General features: G+C 39.1%; 1 protein-coding gene and 1 non-coding gene across 3 annotated transcripts; both read right to left on the reverse strand.

Moving 5' to 3' along the window:
* Positions 1–3,927: 3,927 nt before the first annotated feature.
* On the reverse strand, positions 3,928–4,041 carry LOC117247738 (U5 spliceosomal RNA). Its single transcript, XR_004500846.2, has one exon. It is a non-coding gene; the product is annotated as a U5 spliceosomal RNA (small nuclear RNA).
* A 3,532-nt stretch (positions 4,042–7,573) lies between these two features.
* On the reverse strand, positions 7,574–17,370 carry LOC117247568 (alpha-N-acetylgalactosaminide alpha-2,6-sialyltransferase 1-like). 2 transcript variants are annotated; one of them, XM_033612151.2, is made up of 9 exons: positions 17,195–17,370; positions 16,748–17,015; positions 16,262–16,424; positions 15,597–15,759; positions 11,462–11,600; positions 11,262–11,365; positions 10,621–10,704; positions 8,605–8,704; positions 7,574–8,449 (listed from the first exon to the last, which is right to left on the reverse strand). In XM_033612151.2, the coding sequence occupies exons 1-9, from the start codon at positions 17,293–17,295 to the stop codon at positions 8,246–8,248; spliced, it is 1,326 nt and encodes a 441-aa protein (XP_033468042.2). In that variant the 5' UTR covers positions 17,296–17,370; the 3' UTR covers positions 7,574–8,245. The 2 variants fall into 2 exon arrangements, with proteins under 2 accessions (XP_033468042.2, XP_033468044.1); XM_033612153.2 differs by lacking the exons at positions 7,574–8,449; positions 8,605–8,704 and adding an exon at positions 8,725–8,897.
* Positions 17,371–17,557: the final 187 nt, after the last annotated feature.

Here is a 17,557-nt window from a genome sequence, read left to right on the forward strand (position 1 = left end):
GTACTCTACTGAGTGACTCGTAGATTTTGGAATCCACCAGCCACATTTGCAGGTGGACTTTTTTGGTATTTTCTCTTACTACGTTAACTGTATGCATCAAAACACCAATGCAAATTCTGTATACATTTATTTACTGTCTTGTTAAGGACGTACATTTTCCCACAGCACATTTGTACTTTGATTGAACAGAGATCTGACTTTAGCTACAGTCACAACATTTCATTTTGCTGTCTGTTCCTTAAAGGCGCTCTATGTAAGAATGTGGCCAAAACGTTTACTGCACTCTAATTCAAAATACTGCCGCGAGTCGTGTCCGCCCCCCCTCCCCTACAGATTCGAGGTTGCTGGACGGTGGCACTCTGGAGACTGATTTGTTTGCCCACGGACGGCAGGGCCGTGTTGCCGCGTCCTTGATCTTCAGTTTTCCAGCGGACCGTTCGAGCAAGTTTGGCTTCTCTGCTGCTAACGCTGCTGCTGGGATACAGCTCATGAGGAGCTGGCCGCTAATGCTATGTACTGGGACACTGCTAATGCTGCTTGCCGTGAACATTATTCCTTAGTCTCTGTGACATATTAGGAGGATTTTATGACTATTTGCTTTGGATTTCTTACATATAGCTTCTTTAACTCGGACTGAGCTGGGAAAGAAAGCTTTCATGTGCTCTGCTCCTGTTACTTGGAATAACCTTAAAAATTATATTTGTACATATACTGTTTCTATGTTTTTATTGTGTGGTTGTTTGGCTGTAATTTTTTGTGTAAAAGAATTAAATAAAAATCCTCTAACATTCTGTGTATACATGCAACTACTGCTTAATATTACTTCATATTTTATTTGTTATATTTTTATATTGATTTTAACCTACAATACTTTATATCTCTATATCCTAATCTTTAGTTTCTATTTTTGTTTCTACTTGTACGATTTTTATTCTTATGATAATCTGATTATTTTTAAATACATATATATCCTCCTGAGACCCTGTGTCCTCATATGAGGACATCACATTTTGTATTTACCGGACCTTATACTTCATTCTGTTGAACTTAGAACTGTTGTCCTCGTTCTTAGACACTTCTTTGTGCCATCTAATGGTAGTCAGAGCACAATACACTGATCCATGTAAAAACAAGATGGCAGCCATCTCTGCCAAGTCAGTCTGCATCCGATCCTGACACAAAAGTGGACAAGGTCCAAAACCTGATCACATTTTAAGGTTGGAACTTGTTTATTTATGGTTAATAATGTTTGTAGTTTGATATGGCAACAAATTTGACCAATTTTAGCAACAATAATAAGGTAGGACACTCTTATTTAGGAAGTACTCCTTTGAGGACATTGAGACTTTATTATTGTCTCATTTGAGGACATTGGGCCTTAATTATCATTGACTATGTTTCGTTTTTTTAACTTATCAGGTCCTACTGATCCCACATAGCTAGGAGAAATTAAAAATGCATACCAAACAAAAGTTCAGGTCTCAGGAGGACAACAGAGAGTCTGTGACCCAGGTATTTCAACGCCAACAACTGCTCTTTAAACTGTTGTTCATTTGACAAGAAATAACCTTAACCTTGAACAAATTCCTTGCATATGAATACCTACTTAGCAATAAATTTCACTGACTTAAAATTAGCAGCAAAGAAGCAGAAGAAATTAGTCTGGGAGAAACGTGTTTGAAGAAATTCTGGATAACATGGCACTGAACACTTAGTAAGGACAAAACAACCATTTATTGGTCGTCTGGCAACTAGCGAGAAATTTAGGCATCACTTTTGATTCTCAATTGAAACTTGAATCACATGACAATAACCTCATTAAATCCTGCTACTTCCATCTATGGAATATAATCAAAATCAAATCAGCTGTGTCTTTTTCTAACCTAGAAAAGCTTATTCATGCTTTTGTATTCTCGCATCTCGTCCACTGCAATGCACTGTTTACGTGCCTCAGTAAATCTTAAACAGTTCGGCTTAAACAAGTCCTGAATGCTGCAGCTCGTATTTTAACTGGGACAAATGGTAGGTCACATATCCCCCCAAATCTCCCTTCCCTCCACTGGTTGCCAGCTAACTTCAGAATTTAAGATTTAAAGCTCAACATGGTTTAGCGCCGAGTTATATAGCTGAGCTTCTGACCACCTATGCTCCAAGTCGTGACCTGAGATCCTCAAGCCTACCCTCACTAGTCGTCCCTACACTGAGGCTGGTAACTAGAGCTGACGGTGTTTTTGTCATCAAGGCCCCCGAAGCTCAGGAATCATCTGCCTGAGGAGATGAGGCTGGTCAGCACATTACTCGTTTTTAAATCACTGCTTAAAACATATTTTTATAGAAAAGCTTTCCATTTTAATGCCTGATTTGTAACTTTTGTGATTTATTTACTTTGTCTTGTTTAGTCTAATGTTATGCACTTTGTGAAGCACTTTGTAACTTTGTTTAGATAAGTGCTACACAAATAAATATTATCATTATTATAACATGAAATATCACACACTTGGCACTTTATGACTGATATTCAGCCAATGGAAAAAGACAGTCTACGTTTAATGTTATACTCCTGTCTATCATCTATCATGGACAACACCCATCACCTCCCTGCATGAGACTGTAGGTGCACTGAGCAGCTTGTTCAGCAGCAGACTGCTGTACTCACAGTGCAAGAGAGAGTGCTTCATCCCATCAGCAGTCAGACTCTTAAACATCAATACCAGTACGACTTAATGCAGCACTGTTACATCACATTACACATTCACTTCCCTTACCTTGTGCAACACAGTATATCGGTGCAATATTATTTAATCTCCAATGTGAACCTCACTGCAAGTTAGCCTGTACAGCTGTCAATATAAACCCATACATACACTGATCAGCCAAAACATTCAAACCACTGACAAGTGAAATGAATAACTTTGATTATTTTGTTCCAATGCATTGTTCTCCTGGGAAACCTTTGGTTCTGGCGTTCACGTGGATACCACCTGACATGTTCCACCCACTCAAACACCGGTACAGACCAAGTACCCCCCCTCATGGCAACAGGATAATGCAGCATGCCACACTGCAAAAACAGTTTAGAAATGTCCTGTGGAGCGTGACAAAGAGCTCAAGGTGTCGACCTGGCTTCTAAATTTCCCAGGTCCCAATCTGCTCAAGGATTCTTGTGATGTGCTGGTACCCCAGATGTACCCCTTGGATCGGACTTGCTCTGACCTGTAGAGGCATGGACACAGGATCTCTGTGAGTGTCCTGTGATGTCTGGCACCAGTGCGTTGGCGGCGGATTGTGAGGCGGGTTAACAGCACGTGCCATAGATGCTCATTCAAATTGGGATCTGGGGAATTCGGAGGCCAGGTTGACACTTTGAGGTCTTTGTCACATTCCTTGGGTCATTCCTGAGCGATGTTTGCAGTGTGGCATGCTGCATTGTCCTGCTGGGGGAGTACTGTTGCCATGAGGGGGGGTACTTGGTCTGTAACGGTGTTTGAGTGGGTGGAACATGTCAGGTGGTATCCACGTGAACGCCAGAACCAAAGGTTTCCCAGCAGAACAATGCATTGGGAACAAATAATCAAAGTTATTCACTTCACCTGTCAGTGATTTGAATGTTTTGGCTGATCGGTGCATATTCATATAAACATACTCTTTTTCATTCTTTTGGTCATTATCTCTCCCTGTTTCTTTTTATGTCTCATTTTGTCATATGGATCACTGTACATTTATTGTGATTATTTTTTTATTTAACCTTTATTTAACCAGGAAGTCCCAGTGGTATTAAAAATCTCTTTTACAAAAGAGACGTGACCAGCAGCCAATCAAAACACATTCAAAATGCAGCACATTAGACATCTAAGACAAACTCCACACAACACCTCTTCAACTAACCATAACTTTTTTTCTGAGATTTTCTTTTGTACAATGACGGGAAGCCCCGCGGCAGCAGGGCATCAAAAAATTGAGTAAAACTCTTAGTGTTCCTCTCCACGGAAATCTTTAGTAAAAGGCGAAAGATTTATACGATCTGAAGAGAAACAAGAGTGATCTGACTTCACTGACGGACTCTGACCGACCAGATTCGCAACCACACTAATCTAAGTCCTGGTTCACCCTGAAATACACTATACAAAACCAACACCACGCGATCGGCTAACAGAGAAACACATAGGAATACATTGCTACGGACTTCTTATGTAAAAAAAACACACGTTAATTCAACATCGGTTAGCCAATGTTGCTATGCCGCAATGCATGATGGGACTGCACTTCCGCATTGTGTTACGGTTTAAAGTGTTATTATCTCTCTACGTTAGTTACGTTCACTTATTTTCAACCCCACAATCAAAAGCACAACTACGCTGCCAGATGATTAATTATGAATTATTTCCAATTGCTTTAATGACCCGAGTTTTAAATAAATTTTAAATCAAGTTTCGTAAAGACCCGCCCACACACACACTATCACAGAGCTGGGTGTTCAGGTATAGAGGGGTAAATGGTCTACTAACTATAAAGTAGAGACATTAACATTAACTACTTTAAAGATAGGATTAACTGACATACATTAAATTATTTGACTGTGTCCTTATATTAAAATGTAGAAGCAGAGGCAGGAGCAGATGGTAAGTTTGTGATTGTAGAAGCTGTATGTATTAAATCAGGTGACAATAAAGGGAAATATATGCGATGTATACGTGCTGAAATACTAGTGCAGTGTTTTATATTCTTTGCTGACATACTAGAAAGCTCAGCAATGAAGCAGGGCGTCCAAAAATTGAGTGTCCTTGGTTTTGTATTACGTCTATAGCATGTATTTGATCTAATTTTACATACAATAGTTAATATACAGACTGGAATGGCGATTTTTTTTTTTAATATTGTTTGTATTAAAATTTTCACACACACTCACTCACAATATATGAAGCGGTAGGTTACTGAGAAATAGTGATTTCTAAATGCCTGCAGCTTTCATGCAGAACAACGACACCCTGTGGTGACACACTGTTGAATTTCTCACTATTGCATTGACCCCAAGCAGCATTTATAGTGATTTTATCGCTTGGTTTTATCAGCAGAAAGAAAATAAAACTATTGTAGGTCGAAATTGCCCACCACGAATGTAAAAGCTACTTCTACTCCAAAAAATAAGACTTTGTCGAGTTTTAACTTATTATTATACTTATTATTATTGCGTAAAAACACACCAGGAATTCATTAAATTAAAAATAAAAAGTCCAACAGGTGAGGTGGAGTCAGTTTTGAGGGTGTGGATGTGACGTTACTGTTTATTTCGTTTAAAAGGAAGCATCTGAAACCTTTCTGTTGTGTTTTCTTTTGTTTGCAAAATAAGAATAAAAGAAATGGATAATACTCCACCCACTGACGACTCAAGTAGCCCCTTCGTCATCACTAAATAAGTTTTTTATGCCCCTGTAAACACAGTTACAGTGAAAATGAAATACATTAAATAACAACTAAGGTTAACTATAAGGCGACTTACCTGTCTGTAGTTACGTCACGTTATTCCTAATACTCTTTGCTGCAGATTTAAAATAAGGTCCAAAATCCACTTTCCAGCGCAGGTCACTTTTCAGACAGATTATAAAAATTTAATTTAAGTCATGGTACCGGTCTTCGACTTGCATGTCAGCAGCTGGAGCATCATGTAGCTTGACTTTTTCTTCCTTTCTTGCGCTCCGCGATAAATCTTCTGACAGTCCGCCATTTTGGCAGCAGCTAGCTTGACTCACCTCTGCCCCCTCTGGAACGATAGCCCACCTTCTAATTGGCAAAAGGAAACCGCTCAATAATGAGTAGCTGAATTAACTTAAAATAAAATTTAACTGGAAGGTTTATTTGTTGCACTATGTATCCTGTTTTTACATTTTGGTTGATTTTTCAGGCCAGTTACAGCGCCCCATGTCATCGCTCTTTTTTTTTTTTTTTTAGCGGTGGCCCGGATGTTACATAACATTCACGACTCCCTAGGGAGATCAATGTCGAGCACACAGACAGTCAAAATATTAAAATAAAAATTGAAACGCTATAGTGAGCTCACATGTAACATGAAAAAACACTTTCAGACGACTACACATTTAATAGACACTTTATTACATGGCAAAAAAACGCCTCAGTCTATTCCTGTAGCGCAATGCATGATGGAATGTCTTGCTTGATTAGTGACCAGACAGGTTCACACTTTAGTAACTGTCTATACTCAGCCCTTAGAAAAAGTAAGTTATAAACTTAAGTGTGTAGATCTGTCTGTAGGCTACAGCGCTAATTTAGCTTAGCATACAGGTATAAACGGACCGTACCTATGTTCCCCTGGTCCTATGTTCCCCCCTATGTTCTGCAACTGATGATTCAATGCCCAAAGGCGCAGCCCTTTCTAAATATATGTGACTCTTGGGGAGCATTGTCTGCGCCTTAAGCATTGAATCATGCGATCACATGAGGTAAGTGCGTTTTTCTTTCGCATTTCAGGGGGGAACATCGGACCCGGGGAACACAGGACCCTTTTTCTGAAAAACGGGGAACACGGGACCCTTTTTCGGAAAAACAGGGAACACAGGACCCTTTTTCGGAAAAGTGGGGAACATAGAACCCTTTTTCCGAAAAAGGGTTCTATGTTCCCCGGTTGCAGAACAGGGGGGAATATGGAACCCGGGGAACATAGGGATGACGCCCCTCTAAATAGGGGAACCAGCTAGCCTGGCTCTGTCCAAAGGTCGGCCAGCAGACACTAAAAGGTCGCTATATTCATTATGGTCATTATATTCTATTTATTTAGTCCCTTAACAGATGGTTCACTGTTTTTGGGAGTTTTGTGTCTCCTAACAGAAAGAAGTTGTCAGGTAGCCAGTGAGTTTTGGGATAGAGTCAAGCTAGCTTTAGCTGTTTTCCTGTTTCCTGATTGCTAAGCCACACCACCTTCATGTTTACTTTACAATTCAGGCTACCAGTCCTCTAAATTACCTCAGTAAAGATGAGAGTAAACATGTTTCCCAAAATGTTAAATTATTAATTTAACAAGTGACCACATGGGATCCCACAAGAACAATACAAAATGGCTGTAATAAGAAAGCTTTTGCACAATATATTTTGATGAGGGATTTAAATAAAGACAAACTGAGCAGAAATTACCGGACAGGAAGTTACACAGTTTGCATGTGCCGACACCTGATGAACATAGGCAGCAAACTCAGGTTTCATTGCAGTGTTTTAATCAGTTTTCTTTAACTTAAACGTATTTCTTGCTAGGTGTATCCCAACAGCTGTTTTACTCTACTGCCACTTTGCAGCTGTAACTCTAATAGGTCAGCAGGTGGTGCTGTTTGATTCAATAACTTTCAGGGAAATCTGCTTTTCTAAATCAATGTAAGCGTTACTCATCTTTAAGTGCAGGATCCAGCTGAGTTAGAAATTTTGGGTTTTAATTTGCTGGAAGTGAATGCATTGAAAGATATCAATAAAGATACAGCAATAACCAATTTAATGATGAATATCTTAGTTTTAAATATTCATTTTTTTAAATAAATAATTCAATGGAAAGAATATCACAACAAAGGAAAGTTTTCTAGGAATGTCAGATGTCAACAATTAAGAATGCAGATTACAAAAATCTTCCACACATTACCCACTGGATCAACCCAACCTGTTTTTTAGCCTGTGACCCTTAGCCCATGTTTTTGCTGGTGAGACTGACACCAGTTCCCATCTTCTATAAATGGACTGCAACTGGTGGCACATCTTCATGCAACAATGGGGACAAACTCAGAGCTCTTATCAAACATTTTTTTATTCTTTTCACATGCTCTTACTTAACATTTCCTTTTATTTAATTATTAAAATACTTTTTATTATATTATCAAACATATATCTTAGATATCTCAGAATGACGCAACTTCAATTAAAACTAATTGCCACAATTAACTGAAACTGATGCAGTCTGACACAAAAGCCCTTACCTTCAGAAGGTTATAGTGTTTTTCTTAAACTGTTTTACAGGATGTGTTGATTTAACTTTTTGTTCATGGAGGCAGTAGTTTGTAGTGGTCTTAAACTGTGTGTAGTGAGAGGTGTTACTTGTATTTTGTCCACCCCATTTATATCAGTGAGAGTCAAATACATATTAAAATATCTAGGAAAGTCTAACTAAGGTGTAGAAACATCGCAGAAAGACAAACCTGTCAGTTACATACTGACCTAGATTCTTGACGCCATCCTCAGTGTATCAGTATCAGTGCTACTTCGGCTTTTCTGTCCCTTTTTCTGAGTCCGGTCCTTGATAGAGCCTCAGTATTTTGCTGTCATGTAGTTTTTTCCACATCTTCATCTCCAGGATATAGTCATGATTGATGTAGAAAACCACACGTTTTTTCATATTTCTCTGAAAGTAGTAGTTATTGTATTTCTTGTAGTCCTTAGTCATGAATCCGTACGCACTCACCTGAAAACGACAAAAACAAAGGACAGGGAATAACCAACACCAAGAAATGATTTGTGAAAAGAAAAGTTGGGCATTTTATAGAAATATTCTTGTTTATAGAGGCATGAACTGCAGTACAGATGACATGTGGAGACGTTTAAGTAATATTAACTTACAGTGTCACAGGTTTGCAGAGCCAGGAAGAGAGCAAATGCCCCATTAGTCGGTCTGTTTATTGCCCAGAATGAAGAATTCATATGTCGAGACTTTAAGAACCTGTGCATAATAAACAGTTACGTATGAACATACATAGACATTAACAATAAGTCTTCACATGTAAGATGAGACAAATAAACTTTTCTGTTTCATACAGAGTGCTGCAGGGATGTCTTGTTTTGTAGGCCAACCTGGAAGTTAGTGTCGCCATGGTTTCCTCAAGAAAAACCCCATTGGACTTTTCCATTGGATTCTGGATTATTGCAGAAAATAACATGCTAGGGATGTTAGTTTCCGTTAATTTTGCTTTTGACAGCCCTGCACTCATTAATTAGAAACTAAATGGATATTTTTTAGAATATAACCCAATCCCTCCCTCTCCAAAAAAACTACGCAAAATTACACGCAATACAGGAAGCCCTTCCTTTTAGTCCCGTGCTCCAGTGACTCGGCTTTAGATTGCTATCCAGTTAGGTGGTGAAATTTTATTGTTTGTGATGTAAATATCTCAACTTTAATTCTAATCTCTGTTGGCTTTGCTGCCAGACAGCTGGTTAGCAGCGTTGACACACAGAAACACAGTGCCCAATGCCCACCCTCTTGTCTACACTGGTTAGCTAACGTTAGCCTTGGCTGCTCTACTCTGCACACCTCCTAGCTAGCAGCGCCACTCATTCAACGGTTACTGCGGGTCCAGTCTTCCCCCAGGTAACCCCTGTGAGAAAGCGGCTTCATTTAAAGCTGCAAAAACCACTTTAGCACTGTTAACAAAGTTAGCACCATTAGCCATGCTGACATTGCTAAAGGAACTGAAAGAGCTAACAGTAGTTAACGATGCTAAAGTTGGTGCCGCTAGTTAAATGTACTTGCGTGTTATGTTTAGCAAGATGATCTCCACAAATTAACACCACTTTTTTGATTTCTTAAGCGTAAATGCCATCGCCAAAAGTAAAAAGCTAACTTTAATTAACAAATGAAATACATTACAGTCACAGGACTTAAGCATCACTACCACTAAGTGTTCGTCCTCAGTGTGATGACGTTTAATGTCCCCGTCCCCCGACAGCCTCTGTAGTTTCATTTAGTCACTTGTTAGCAACTGCTAACAAGCTTCAAAATTCACAAGCGGGATATTTGACGTATTTTATGTCGTAGAAAAAAAATATGAAAGTCTAATAAGCTTGTGTCAAGTTTAGACCTTATTTCAGGCATCTAACCAAGAACCCATTAAAAAAACCCACTGACTTCCAGTTGACACGAATTTCGAACTCAATCCTGGGTCGTGTTAAGATAGTAATCCCAGATTTGCGAAAACTCCTTAACCCAAACCATCATCTATCCCTATAACCAAGTGTGTTTTGTTGCTAAAGCTAACCAGACCTTAACCACAGCATTTCCACGTCATAAAACAGTGAAACAAGAACATTTTGCAGCGGCTTGCTATAGTTTTGCAAATCTAATGCTACCATTTTACCAATTTTTATTGAAGTCCAGAAGTCCAAAAGTATTGACATCAAAATATAATAAAAGTACCAAAAGTAAAAGTAGTCATTATGGAGAATGGTTCATTTCAGAATTGTGTTCATTATATTACTGGATTTTACTTATTGATGCATTAACACATTAGTATAATGTTGCAGCTGGTAAAGGTGAGGTTCATTTTAACTGCTTTTTATGGGGATCAATAAGGTTTTATCATATACATAATATTACTTAATAATTTGTGGGTTGATTATATTGTATAACTGAAGTTAATAAATAAATGCAGTGGAGATATATGTCCAATATTGTCTCTGAGATGTTGTGAAGAAGAAGTACAAAGTAGCAGAAAATATCAACGTAAAGTACAAGTACCTCAAATTGTACTTAAGTACAGTACATGACTAAATGTATGTAGTTACATTCCACCACTGGTTATTATCATTGTTATCATGAATCATAAAGAGTGAAAGAGCTGGGTAGGATTGTGAGAGGACCTGTTTCGAACGTATCTGAGGAAATCCTGGTGCAGAACATAGAAGCGGGACTCGTTGTACTGCCCAGAGTAGTACATTCTTGGCCTGTGGGGTTAAAATACAAAATCACATGGTGATAATGTGGCAGTTGTAGTTCATCCAAAGCAAATGCCACAGCTCCCTAAAGAGTAGTTAAAAAAAGTTACTGTACAGGCTATGTCTCGCCTAAAATGTCTTCAGAGACATATTTTAGTGCACCGTTAAACTGTAATACGAGATTGAACACTTCATGAAGAACTCTCAGTGCTGAATTTAGAAACACTGTTTCGCAAAGTAAACTGTATAAGTTAAACGGCCTGATTTTTGAGGGGAGTTTTGTGACTTCCTGTCTGAGCCACAAAGGAGCATGAAGTGTTTAACATGACTTGTAACCTCCATGAAATGTACTAACGAATGCTTTCTTCCATTTTTTTGGTAACTCGTGAGTCAAAGTTGATTAAAACTTAAAAACCGGACTGTCTCCATAAACATGGTGACCTGATGACACATTTCCAGGCCCAATCCAATATGTTCCAGCACTGGATATACTGTGTACATGTTTTAGTGTTTGTGTGTTCATGTTACCTTCTACTAATAATAATATTTAGACAGTTGATACTCACCTCCTGTTTTTATATGAGCCATTATTAATCTTTTCTCCTCTCAGAAGACCACCGAGCCAATTGTAATCCCTCCTCCCCTCAGGTATCATCACGTATTTTATACCCTGCCAAAAGGAAGAGGATGACAGGTAAGTGTGTATGTGTGGGGTATAAATTACAAATTACAATATTACACATTACATTCATTCAAGCTTTAATACCTCATCATGAGGGGCGGCTTTGTATCCGAACCTCTTGAATAAATACGTCGCCGAATGGATGGAGTAGGCCGTGTGAACGTACACCGAAGTTCTGTTTCCCACGTCCTCCTCGTAACCTTTAGTGACTGCACCGTTCACCCTGCCGCACAAACAGATCCAAATGTCAAAGTGACCTCCATAAATTAATTTCAATCAGCTTAGAAACCAATTTATGGTTATTATTTATATGATGAGTTTACTATAAGATCAAGCACGACTGCGGCTGTCAGTCACTCTGAGCTTACTCTACTTACATGCAAAAGGCAAACAGGTAAAAATAAATGAATTGAAAGTTACATAAATCTGTGTAATATATCCATGTAAATGCACATTCATTGTGATACAGAAATGTAAAGGCTGTTGAACAAAAGTACCATTTTGACATGGCTAAGGTAAAAGTTTGAGTGTGAAGTGACACACCCCCATTCAGTTACTCAGGGTATCACATGACGGACCAGGAAGTTGTAATTCTACTGTTTGGACATGATGAATATACGTAGAGATAATAAAGAGATTATATAACAAATATATAACATAAACAAAGGGGCATTTGATCTGGCATAAATAATTCATGTTGTCTTAAAAATATGTCAGCAACCAACCTATCTGTCCTTTTCCAAATCCCTTCAATGATGTGAAATGAGGCTGACTCCTCTTGATGTACATTAGGTAGCTAGTTAGCTAAAATAAGATAATTTCACATTTAACCTGGCTGACACCATTGATCTAGTATTGGACTAACACCTCTTGCTCTGGCTATAAATTAGGTAGCTATTTAGCTAAAATTTGCTAATTTCAAATTTAACCTGGCTGAAGTTGTTTATCTGGCATTAGACTAACTCCTCATAAAAACTGTACATTGGGTAGCTAGTTAGCTAAAATTAGCTGATTTCAGATGTGACCTGGCTGACCCCATTGATCTGACATTAGGCAAACTCCTCTTGATGTAGCTATACATTAGGTAGCTAGTTAGCTAAAATTTGCCAATTTCAAATTTAACTTGTCTGACACCATTGAGCTAAAATTTGCTAATTTTCAATTTAACCTGGCTGACCCCATTGATCTGGCATTAGACTAACTCCTCTTGATAGTGTAACCCTCTTTTCTTGACTTTTAGCGTTCCCAGTTCTTCCGGGCTGTGGGTAATAAAGCGGGCTACAATATATCGTTGTTTCTCTCTCTCTTTTAATTATCGCCAACACGGTAGACAGTAACAGCATGCTCCAACTTCAGGGTACAACAACTTCTCTCTCTCTTACTCATTCAGCACGAGGCACTCACCATGCGTCACTAATACCTGTCCCCACAAAACAAGGGCAGGTAGGAACCAATTCACTCATACAAGGGAATACAATAACTACTTAAAAAAAGAAGTGCACATGAACATATAAATGAGACAATATACTAAGTACTATAAATGACAATAAAATAATAATTAACAAGTAACTCAATGATGCCGTAAAAATACTATTACTTAAATATATTAATAATATATGTACGGTACTGCTTAATAAAAAAAAAGACAAAATGACACAATAACTTAAGTAATAAAAATAACCTAAAAATATAATGTGCAGTAATTACAGTTACAATAGCTATACACAGAGCTGCCAACTCTCACGCATTGACCGTGAGACTCACGCAACTGACACTTTTCACACGCTCTCACGCCACATGTCCATTTTCTCACGCAGTGAAAACTAAATTCATAACTGATAACGTCGTGGCGTGAAAAGAGGATACTGACAGCGCACGGACAGACAAGACAGAGCAGCAAAACGCAGCAGCATCACCGTGTTATCCAGGTCATCAGGGGGAAAGCAAGAAATATACAGATATCTATTATAGACGAATTCGGCGAGCGATTTGTGTATGCCACCATCTTGCGGCAGCGCCATTGCTGCGGTGACATGTGTCAGTCACCGTAGCCTGTCCATAATGATTAAATGTCACGCTGCTAGCTAGCTAACGTCAGCACACGTACCGTATGCTAACGTTATATTACACAGTGTTTAATGATACAGTCTATTATCTCCCTATTTCTCTAATCTGTCCTGCTTATCGCTCAAACAAATGATGAATTTCGAAATTAATTTCTGTACTCATTTAAGATACCTTCATCAGTTACCGGAGGCCACTGTCTAACGTTAACATCATCAATCCAGCTATTCATGATGCTGTCATTGTAGAGAGTCAGTTCACAATGACAGCATAATGAATTGATGACTGACACATGTCACAGCAGCAATGGCGCCGCCGCAAGATGGCGGCATACACAAATCGCTCGCCGAATTAGTCTATATTGTAATTTATTCCCATGCATGCAGCAGCATCTCAGTCAGCGTCTCTTCCTCTCCTCTCATGCCGTGCGCAGGAGCGAGTGAGTTACTATGGTTACAGGAATGCTCTGTGTCTCTGTCACTTTCTCACGATTCTCAATAATAGGTTTTTAGGTTGGCATGCCTATGTGTAGCGGTAGCCAGTAAGTACAGTGCTGTGCGTAAAACCTCACTCCCCGACACATTAAGATGCGCACTAGCGACAGACACTCGGGGCCATGGATTTTAGTCTGGATTATGTATGTAACTATCTCAATGCTAAAATCTAGTAATATAATTTTACATTTTTGGTTAACATTATACATGGTTGCTCTTTCTTGTCTTAATCCAAGAGGTTAGGTGGTGTAGAAATGCAGGTAATTTGTTTTAAATGACATGTTTTTTGAACAAATCTCACTCCAAGCTGAAGTCAAAAGTTGGCAGCCCTGTATACATTAGGTAGCTAGTTAGCTAAAATTAGCTAATTTCAGATGTCGGCTGACACCATTCATCTGACATTAGGCTAACTCCTCAATGTAGCTATTTGTTAGCTAATTAGGCAAAATTAGCTAACTTTAGATGTGACCTGGCTGAAGTTGTTTATCTGACTTTAAGCTAACTCCTCTTGATGTAGCTATACAATAGGTAGCTAGTAAGCTAAAATCAGCTAATTTCAGATGTCAGCTGACACTATGGATCTGACATTAGGCTAACTCCTCAATGTAGCTATTTGTTAGCTAGCAACTTAGGTAAAATTAGCTAACCTAAGATGTGACCTGGCTGCAGTTGTTTATCTGACATTAGGCTAACTACTCTTGATGTAGCTATATGTTAGCTAGATAGTTAGCTAGCATTTTGCTAAAATGGGCTAACTTAGATTTCATTACAGTCCGTCTGTCAAAACTGTGACAGTCCCCAAGCCACATTTTTAAAACATCTTTAAAATTTGGTTTTCTTTTCAACATGTTTTAACCAGACATTGTATTTTAAATATAACACGAAAGGGGAAAGTTGACCGTGGTCTTGTCGAGGATATATAAAGAGACCTGGATACAGCATGAAAATTGCTGAGTGGTGTATGAAGCCAGGAACATTCAACCGCCGTGTGTAAAATTACCAAGATGATAAGTGCTGCTTCAGCATCATTTGGCCCATAGACAAAGTGCACTCGAGACTTCCGCCTGTTGAGCAAGCTACTTCCTGTTTAGCGCCCCGCTACCTTGAATGAGGATAAAATCATTTAATCTTGTGGCTCTTCTAGACTTTCCAAATGTTATCGGACCAAATTAATCAAATCCTGATAGTGAAACAAGTCATTTTGCGGGGGTTGTAATGCTAAAAAAAAAAAAAAAAAAACAAGCACTGATTTACTATTTCCCAATGTAAGTTATGGTAAAAAGTTTCATCAGGAGACAGACTCTGGAGTTGTAATTCCACTGTTCAGCCAAGTGAAAATTGGCTTCAGAGGACGGAGGGCCTGGCTCTGCTGTGTTCCAAGCTTGCTCAACTGTTAATGGAGCACAGGCAAAAAGGGGCAGGACTCAGGAACTGCTAATTGTTGTATGGAAGTGGATGAACGGCTATAGGTTGTACATAGTGCCTGATACCACAGTTCACACAATCAAGCACAGGTAGGACCAAGTCACGACTTTGCCAATCACAAGAAAGTCTCAACTCTTTGCACTTACTGTGACGTAAGTGCAATGAGACTTTCTTGTCAAGTGTCAAATCAAGACAGGCAAGTCCAGTTTGGGCCTAAAAAAAGGTTTCTTTCTTACCGGAAAACGTAGTCATGAGCATCGATCTCTTTCCCCATCTTGGAACCGTTGAGGATTCCTCCGGTGCCCACCACAGCACAGCGCACACACCCATCGCTGCCTGGCTTTGGAAGGAGCAGTGGCTCTTTTGGCTTTGGGATCAGCTTCACTGCACTCATCACCTCTGCAGAAACAAAAATACAAACACTTAATGTGTTTTAAAATACAAAACAGTTCACAACAACAACACTCTCTGTGGTTCTGAATGTTGCATACAGAACCTTTAAAGGAGCTTTTTTTTTTTTTTAAAAGCAGCTCGGTCAATCTGTGGCACTGAACAGCTTTAGCTTTTAGAGAAAGTTTCTCATTACATTGACGTTGCCAGTTAGAAAAGCCATCATTCTTCCTCAAGAAAAAGGCTTTTCTTGAGATGATCCATACTAAAACTGCTTCAAGATTTACTGAACAGGTTTGTCAAAGTGGACCTCGATTTGTCACAGCTTAGCTTATGATGTCGAAAAAAAATAAGATTAGTAGTTTGGCAACACCCAAGAGGAAGAAGTAGCATGAATAGAAACAAGTCCATGTCCATTTCTTGGTGACCAAACTACACATAGTGATCATGAAATACTCTAAGTCTCAACACACTTGGTACCTGTCTAACACAGACACACAGAAACACCTACCGTCATAGGGAAGCTGCATAAAGCCAAAAGGATTGTTAAAATGTGAAAGCCGGTTCCACTCGCTCACGTTGATGTTGTCCTTGTGCAGAAACAAACGTATGTTGGGAAGGAAAGCCTTTTTGAAGCTCTCGTCCTCAGAGTTTCGCAGAGACTCAGCGCATGTCTGAGAACATAGGACAAAATATGAAATGAAGAAATAAACTAAGAATCTTTTCCAAATCTAAATTTAATTTGCAGTGTTCATGGTGATTTAATGAAGCCTCCGCTCACAGCTGAAGAAACAACAGACATGAAGCCAAACAGGAAGCTCCAACATAGAAAGTCTGATTAAGAGCAGTAATAGCTTTAAAGGAAAAATCAAACAGAAAATCCATGCAGGTCAAACCAGAGACACACAGCTGAACATGTGGCTGTGCAGATTACCCACTCCCACAAAGGTAATGCATATAATTATTATACTGTCTTGTCTTCTCATAGCATACTTACCCAGGGTCTGGGTGGAGCATCCTGGTTATAAACATCATCAAAATCCCACCGAGGAGCCTTCCTGAAGGATTTTTTGAAGAGGATGGGCATGGGAGTCTCAGCCACAGCAGCATGTGTAGAGCTTCTCATCTGATCCACTTTTAGTTTTGTCACCGGGTTTGTTGTTGTGGAATCAGCAGTTTTTGCCGCACTATAGTTACCTGTTATATCCCAGAAGTCAAACACTACTTCATGTTTGTGTCTCTTCAATCCTGAGACAGCAGCCAAGCTGATGTGGAAGTTTGACCAAAAAATAAGATGCAAATAAAGTTACTAAGACACACTTTTTAAACTATCTAAATTGTGTGCGGAGACATTTCTTTGAAGACAATTTAACAGGATTACCAACTAGAAAATAATACAGATGAGTTTCCTTCTTCCCTCTTGAGTTTTTCTAAAACAACTTACTTGATATTGTTTGAATAATCTCCCCATGTTACAAGAAAAAGTAAAAGGAAAACTGACATCACAAGCAGCACAGAAAAAATCCTAGACTTTGAGAGGGCCATCCCGGAGACTGACAACTGCGCTCAGTCGCGCATGAAGTCAGAGAATTCAACTCCCGCGTCTACAGTCAAGCTTGTACTCCATGCTCCGTACTTTGTAGCCCATTGGCCAGACGCACGAGGGATATCCGGTACTTCCCGAGAGTCCCCGCACGCGAGGGCGGTGCCTTCTGCTCATTAGAATAAAGGTCACAGCGCATTTTAAACTATCCAGTTTTCATCAAGCCCTCCATTATTGAAAAGGCACTGGATTTGAATATGTGCA

This window comes from Epinephelus lanceolatus, chromosome 21, assembly GCF_041903045.1.
Source record: "Epinephelus lanceolatus isolate andai-2023 chromosome 21, ASM4190304v1, whole genome shotgun sequence".
Taxonomy (NCBI): domain Eukaryota; kingdom Metazoa; phylum Chordata; class Actinopteri; order Perciformes; family Serranidae; genus Epinephelus; species Epinephelus lanceolatus.

Coding starts and splice junctions, on each gene's coding strand:
- LOC117247568 (XM_033612151.2), bottom strand. CDS start 17,295: ATGGCCCTCTCAAAGTCTAGGATTTTTTCTGTGCTGCTTGTGATGTCA. Junction 11,366..11,461: donor AAGCCGCCCCTCATGATGAG/GTATTAAAGCTT, acceptor TCCTTTTGGCAG/GGTATAAAATACGTGATGAT. Junction 10,705..11,261: donor GGCTCATATAAAAACAGGAG/GTGAGTATCAAC, acceptor TTAACCCCACAG/GCCAAGAATGTACTACTCTG.